Here is a 6865-nt window from a genome sequence, read left to right on the forward strand (position 1 = left end):
TGGTTTAGATGAACATCCCGAGAATCAAAAAATAGGAATGCATTCATCCAGCTTTTGTTTCAAACCCCGTCATTCATTTAGTCACATAGCGTTTGGTTCATCTGCTTTATTTCGTCTTTTACGCCGTAGCAAATATAAGCCATGGGATTTAAAGAAAGTGGGGTGTTCCTGGAGCTGCAGATTCAGCGGTGTGGCGCTAAAGTAAAATTTCTTGAGCCCCCCCTCACCACTACACTTCTTTCTGGAGTCCTTTTCAGGGTAATGTAGCAGTAAAGATGGTTTTTTGCGTCACACAGCTGATTGTGCTTCTCCAAGAGTTTCACATGGATGTTGAAGAACGACGAGAGGTAACACGAAGAAAACTCTGTAAATCCTCTTATTTATTCATATCAAAGTGTCATGGTGGAGCGTCTGTGACAAATTAATCGATAGAGTCTATTGTTAGCCGTTTTGTAGACAACGGTAGAATACAGTTTTATTTAGTGAAGGGAAACTTCTTCAGGGCTGGGGGAATGTTATTGTGACATACTTAAAAGTATAGTTAAAGTATTTATTTGAATAGTACAAAGAGAAAAATGTCTTTATTTTATTATAGTTTTTATTAATACATCATGTCTTTATTTTAAAAGTCTTGGATTTTGTAATACCTGAAAAGTCAAGCATTAGGACAATAATAGAGCCACAATAAGAACTGCACTCGGTAAACCTGTGACATAAATATCAGCCTGGAGGGGAAGTGCCATTTTTTTTTCTTCTAAGTTTAGTGGGGATTCAGCCTGAATGTGCCAAGCTGCTTTTTTGGGGGGGGACAGTTTATGGTTGGTGGCTTTAAGAAGAAGTCCTACACTGCTCTCAGAATCACAACGATGTTATTTATACATTTGTTGGGAATGTTGGTGGTCGTTGAGACAGTCAGAATCCATGAGAAGACAAAACAAAACAATTTAACTTTTCTAAAAAGTCAGATGCATTTGAAAGTGTGCATCACGAGTCGTAGGTAAAACTCTTAAAGCATGTGGCTGAATTCAGTTTAACCATTTGTCAAGGCTGTATTCATAAAGCTTCTAGCTTCTGGCCTACAACCCGCTTTATTTCTATTACATGGATAAAGATTTTGCTTTAGAGCACCTTCACAGTCCCGTGAATTTTTGCTCTTTGGCTTTCACTTAAAAGCATTATGAATACAGCCCGAGGCCCAGCTGCACGAGAGGGGATCCAAATAATGTGTGTGTGTTTGTTGACAGTTCAGAGAGCGGTTACCTCCTCAGGCAATGACTTGGGAAGATTTAACAAGTAGTGCCACAGATCCAAACCGTAAACACAACACGAAGCTTTTGAGCGGTTACCCCTGATATAATTTTAGAGATCCTTGATCTTTATACCCTCCTGGCCGCTCATCTTTTAGGTCTCCACAGCGAGGCTGCAGGGTTAGTCAGAAGTGCCTTGGCCTGATATGCAACGTATGTTACTTTGCTTGCAGCTTGCACATGCAGCCTTCTGTGTTAGAAAAGCCTCATAACGCTTGACTTGTTGCTTAAAATAAAAAACACAAAAACTTGATTTTGTACACTATGGAGACTGCAAGTCAAATCTTTAGATCACAAAGTGGCACTAAAGCTTTATTTTAATGTCAAGTTTAATTCCAAGTTGAATTCTTTCATCTGTTTACTCTGCAATGGACAAATTTAATAGTCTATGAATCACTAAATGTCATCTTTGCCAATGAATTAGAAGGAAAGTGAGAAAAAAAAAAAAGAAGTCTGGATTAAATCTTTGGAGGATTTATTTAAAATCTGCATTTAAGAACCTGAAAAACAAATATTTGGAATTTTTGCTCATTAAAAATAAAGAAATCAAATCTGATTTCTAAAACAGTGGCATGAAGAAAAACACAATCCAGCCTCCCAGATATGCTTTTAGTGAAATCCAGGATTTCTTTATCAACTGAATGGAGTTTGTTATATTAATATATATAACTGTAGGCACATTGAGTCATATCAAATAAATGCACAATCACTACAAGGACCAATTCTTTTCTTTAGGGGGAGGTGAAGGTGCGAGGGTTTGTGAACGCCATCTTGAAGCAAGCATGACAGTTTTATGTGCGCTTTTGTACCACTTGTGTTTTTATGCAAGACCAGGAGCTGAATTCATGAAGCATTTCGAGTTCAATTCCAGATTATAAAAAAGAAAGAAAAAAAAAAAATCTGTCTGCTTGTCAATCTGCTGAATTCTCTCTTACTATGTGAACGAAGTCGATGGGTGTTGCGGTGTACAAGTCCCAGTGCAGCTTGTCTAGAATGATCCTCTCCATGCGAAGAATCTCCGCTGTTGAAAAGTTGCATCCACTCTGCACAACCAGGCCTTTAACAGAGCCTATAACCTGTTAAACACACACAGACAAAAAGGGAAATGAATAAACAATGTTTTGAAAATGCACTGAAGTCCAAGGTGTTTATTTATTTTATTCCTATTTTTAAAATCATTATTAGTAATCATGTGCAACAAACTTGTGATTTTGTCGCCTTTGCCTTGAAACGGCAATAAGTCTGAGTCAGTCTGCAATCAGTTTGCAACTGGTTGGCAACTACATGCAGTTTGTAATAACATTGCAATTAACTGTGATAAATCGGTGAACATCCAATTCTGTTGCCATCTATATGCTAAATTAAGTGTCCAGTCAGAACCTCAATTCCATAAAAAGTTATGTAGTTGCTGCAAGAATATTACCAGAATACATACAGTTAACTAGTCTCCTGCTGAAAAGAGTTGTGTTGCAGAGGAGTTGCAGTAATTTGCGTAGACTGTATCAGATTGATTGCAAGGTTTTGGAAATCTGCACGTTTATAAATCAGTTTAACAGTCAGTCTGAGAGTGATTGCAGTCCAAGTCACACCATGATTGTCTGGAGACAGGTTGCCTCACACCAGGCAACCTGTGCAATCACCTTGCAATCCAACGTGGGGGTGAGGATATCACATGCTCAAGTAGTTGTGTTTAAAAAAAAACAAACAAAAAAACAAAACCCAACCCAATAATCAAAGTACATAAATTCACTGCAGTCACCTGGCAACCACTGATTTTTTTCCCCCCACAGTCGCAAGGAGGCTGCCCTCCAATTTTACTCTACTGTGACTGAGCCTTAAACTCTTGGTTTCTTTTTTGCATTGTAGCTTAAAGCTTGCTCTTACCTCATCTTCCTCGTTGATTTTGGCAGCCAGAACCAGTGAGGTAAAAGCGATGCATTTCAGGTACTTTGTTTGAGCCTATAAAACACAAAAGGATTTGTTTAGTTTGCCTCCATAAAGAAAGACCCGCAGAAATTAAAGCAAACATCACAACTGATAACTTTTAAGTACATGATATGTTGCAACAGTAAAGATCTGCCTCGCTCTCACCTCTTTGTTCCTGCAGCACTGGATAAACTAACAGCCCCTCAGGGTGTGCATACAGAATATTAGCTGTGAAATGTGCGCAATGCAGTTTAATTTAAAACTACAGAATCTATTATTCTAAAGTGTAAACCTTAGTTACTGGGCAAATTAAGCTGTAAACCAAAAGCTGTAAACCACCACCATCACGTGTTGTTGTCTACCTTCACAGTAGACAGCAGACGGTTGAGGACACACACTCCCAGTGCAAAGGTCTCTGGACAGAAACGAAACAGCCTGTTCATTTCTCCAAGCCAAAGGATCATTTCTTGGTGTTGGGATGAAGAGATGTCAGCGCCCTGAGCGGACAAAGGATAAAACAGATTAATGATTTACATGTGCAAAGAACTACATTTTAGATGAAAGAATAAAATGCAACCTGGCGCGAACCAGAACCTGTAAGGTTTCCTGCTGTGGTTATTGCTTTAAGAGGTACAATGATAGCAAAATAAAAACCAGATGACAGGCTGCCTTTCTATAATACCAGCTGAACTACTTTGAGATTAAGAGATTTATTGGTTCCAGTCATAAGAATGGCTCCTTTTACTGACTGAATGAAAATTGATTTTCCTGTTGGCATCATTCCATTTTTTATATCATAAAAAAAGGTTTGAGCTGCCTATAAAATGTCTGTGCTTTATAAACATTAAAAAAAACACCTTTACTCAAGTTGAAAATGCAAAAATGACACCCTATATTTATGCATCCCCTAACAATTATTGGCTCACCTGGATGCATCCATTCTTGAAGACTGGTACCTTCCAGAGGCGAGCCTCTCGGACCAGAGCGGCCTCCAGCAGGCCGTCCAGCCGACGGCTCTCCGCAGCTCCTGGGTTCTTCATCACATCCACAGCACAGGCCAGGCTGCACCCAGGGCACACACACCTGATGGTGGGGGGAGGGTTGGGTGAGACAAGAAGCTATCACATTCTTTTTATTCTATTAATTTAATTAATAGAAGAAAAATGATAGCAGCTTAGTAAAGTTCAGGAAGACGAAACGTTTCATAGAAACAGCAACTTGAGCAGCTTCTTTAAATACAAACCAGTTTTGTGCAAAAATGTGATATCGACAGTATCAACAGTAATGCTAGTATTGGATTGATACTTGACCTTGTTTCTCCCCCCTCCCCCCAAGTTCAATATATTTCTCCTATTAATCAGAAAGGAGACATTTGTCTAAATGCCGCTATTTATTGCAGTATTTTCATAGGATATATAGGTTTTCCTAATAAAGACCTCAGCAGTGGGGTCACATTACATGTTTAATTACAACTATTAAATAATAAAATTTCCTGTTTTTCTGCATCTACTGTAGAATTTGTTTGTTTTTAAAAATGGTTTCATAGTAAGAAAAATAAAGTTTTATAATTAGAGGGAAGTCTGGGCAACAAGCTACCAAAGTTTAATCTGTAATTTTACACATTCATTTCTTACAGTTTAAACCCAGAGAGTCGTGCTTACGGATGAATTTCATTTACTACAGGGGCATTTCTTCACCACGCAGAAAAACTGAAATGTACTTTTGAGATTGCCTACAGAAGGTTAAAGCATCAGTATCGGTAACACTGGGCCAATCACTTGGTATTGGCTCGAAACCGAAATTTGCAGCGGCGGTTTTTAGTCTGCTTTGGTAAACAATCTGCTCTACTCAGAAAAATAACCGAAGCAGGAAATGAACTGCGCGCTCAAGTCTGCTCGACAACAATAACGCCATTTCCCCAGACTTCCACGCTGCTGACAAAATGCAAATTCGAAATCATTTGAAAATATGGACTTTGTTCTGATGTGCAGTACGTGCAGCACAACGCAGACGGGCTCCAGGCGGGATAATGCCCCGCAGCTGCTCCTGCAGCCTCCTGCACAGTTGCTGCTGCTGCAAACAAAAACATTCGTTCCCGTTAACCCTCCACTTTAGCTCTCGCACAGTCTTACCTCTGCGATTTTAAAAGCCGAGTGTCTCTCCGACGGCAGGTGCATTTATACGGCTTTTAAATTAATCCATCGAAAGCATCCAGAAAACAAACAACAGAAGATGATGCTGTTTGTGAAGTCAATCTCGGAAGAAAAACCAGGTCGGAAAGAATACACGGAGATCCACCGCATTATATACGAAGAGCAGATAAAATTTTTAAAAAGTAAAAAAGGCGCCGAGTACCGAAAAAGCTGAGGGTGGCTGTAAAATGAGAGCAAAATAAAAAAAAAAAAGGTGGGAATCGTAAAAAAAATCTGGGAGGATTTGAAGGCAGGCTGTGTTTTGAACAACTAGACTCCGCCCACTGGCGTGACGTAACGCCGCCTGATAAACGGAAATGTGTTAGTGGGTCAGACATACGGGACCCGTCACACAAAATGGGCGAGCTCGCTCTGGAAATGGAAGATTTGTGCTGTGTGCAGCAAGAAAGTGATGGTGTTTGCTGAAATATAAGGAGCTGCTCTCGGTTTATCCTGTGTGGGAATCATTCCTGCACAGAGGCAGAAGGATGAACAGCAGCTGCTCTTTCTACCTGAAAAATATTTCCATTTGCGCAGGGTATTTGAGTCCCATCCATTCCTCTTCTCACTGCTGGGATGCTAGATTCCTGGTCCTGTCCCTTTTCTTTCCCCTCCAAAGTCCTTTGATACAGCTCATTCCCCACAGGGCTGTGAGATCCTGCAGCCTCACAACTGTGGCTGTGTCTGATTTTACAATTGGACCTTTTCAGTTTGATGAGGTGGTTCAGGGACCTGTTTAAGATGCCTCCTAGGTGAGGTGTTTCAGGCATGTCCTACTGAGGAAAGGCCTCAGGGAAGACCTCTCTCTTTGCAGACTGTGGGACACCTTCCCCACCCTCCCCCCTCCTGGATGAGGTGGAGGAGGTGGCCAGCAAGATAAGGTGAGACAAGGAGGTCTCAGTGTGTGAAAATGGATAGATGGACCTTTTCAGGTAGATCTTTTGTATAGTTGTGGTATAGAAAGCACACATGTAATATGTATGCCTGCAAGTAAGGGGAAATCTTTAGTTTGACAGTGGTGTGGCTGGAGATGAGTCTCAGGGCTGATTTGCAAGAGAAGGATAGCAGTAAGAGTAAAAGGGAAGGTTTATATTATGGTGGTGAGACCTGCTACGATGTATTGTTCACCTACAACTGGTGCAAAACACTGCACTAGATTTTAATCTGATGCAACCAACCAGAGCATGTCATCCCAATTTTAGCTTCCCTTAACTGTCTTCCAGTTCATTTACTAATCTATTAAAAAAAAATTAATATGTCTTTAAGTCTCTTAGTGGTTGTGCCCCCTTTTATCTGTCTTAGATGGTGCACCCATATGTCCTGCCTTTTTCTCTCAGGTCAGGCAGAGGTGCTGAATATGGAGCTGCCAGGCAGGAGGAAAAGAGGAAGACCATAGAGAAGTGGCGAGAAGGAGGAGGACTTACAGAAGGTTGGTGTGAT

At 40.5% G+C, this 6865-nt stretch overlaps 2 protein-coding genes across 2 annotated transcripts in view; one reads left to right on the top strand and one right to left on the bottom strand.

Annotated features, from left to right (window-relative positions):
* Positions 1-1555, top strand: part of septin8a (septin 8a) — a 37601-nt gene extending 36046 nt beyond the window's left edge. Inside the window, exon 10 of the mRNA XM_085175483.1 lies at positions 1-1555. This exon is cut by the window's left edge and continues 791 nt beyond it. The gene's annotated coding sequence lies outside the window, so the exon portion shown is untranslated.
* A 653-nt stretch (positions 1556-2208) lies between these two features.
* ccni2 (cyclin I family, member 2) lies at positions 2209-5719 on the bottom strand. Its single transcript, XM_085175485.1, has 5 exons — positions 5366-5719; positions 4160-4316; positions 3596-3730; positions 3192-3266; positions 2209-2383 (listed from the first exon to the last, which is right to left on the bottom strand). Exons 2-5 carry the CDS (start codon positions 4271-4273, stop codon positions 2219-2221), a joined length of 489 nt encoding a protein of 162 aa, XP_085031611.1. The 5' UTR covers positions 4274-4316; positions 5366-5719; the 3' UTR covers positions 2209-2218.
* Between the last annotated feature and the right edge of the window lie 1146 nt (positions 5720-6865).

The sequence above is a fragment of the Neolamprologus multifasciatus genome, chromosome 10 (genome assembly GCF_963576455.1).
Source record: "Neolamprologus multifasciatus chromosome 10, fNeoMul1.2, whole genome shotgun sequence".
Classification (NCBI taxonomy): domain Eukaryota; kingdom Metazoa; phylum Chordata; class Actinopteri; order Cichliformes; family Cichlidae; genus Neolamprologus; species Neolamprologus multifasciatus.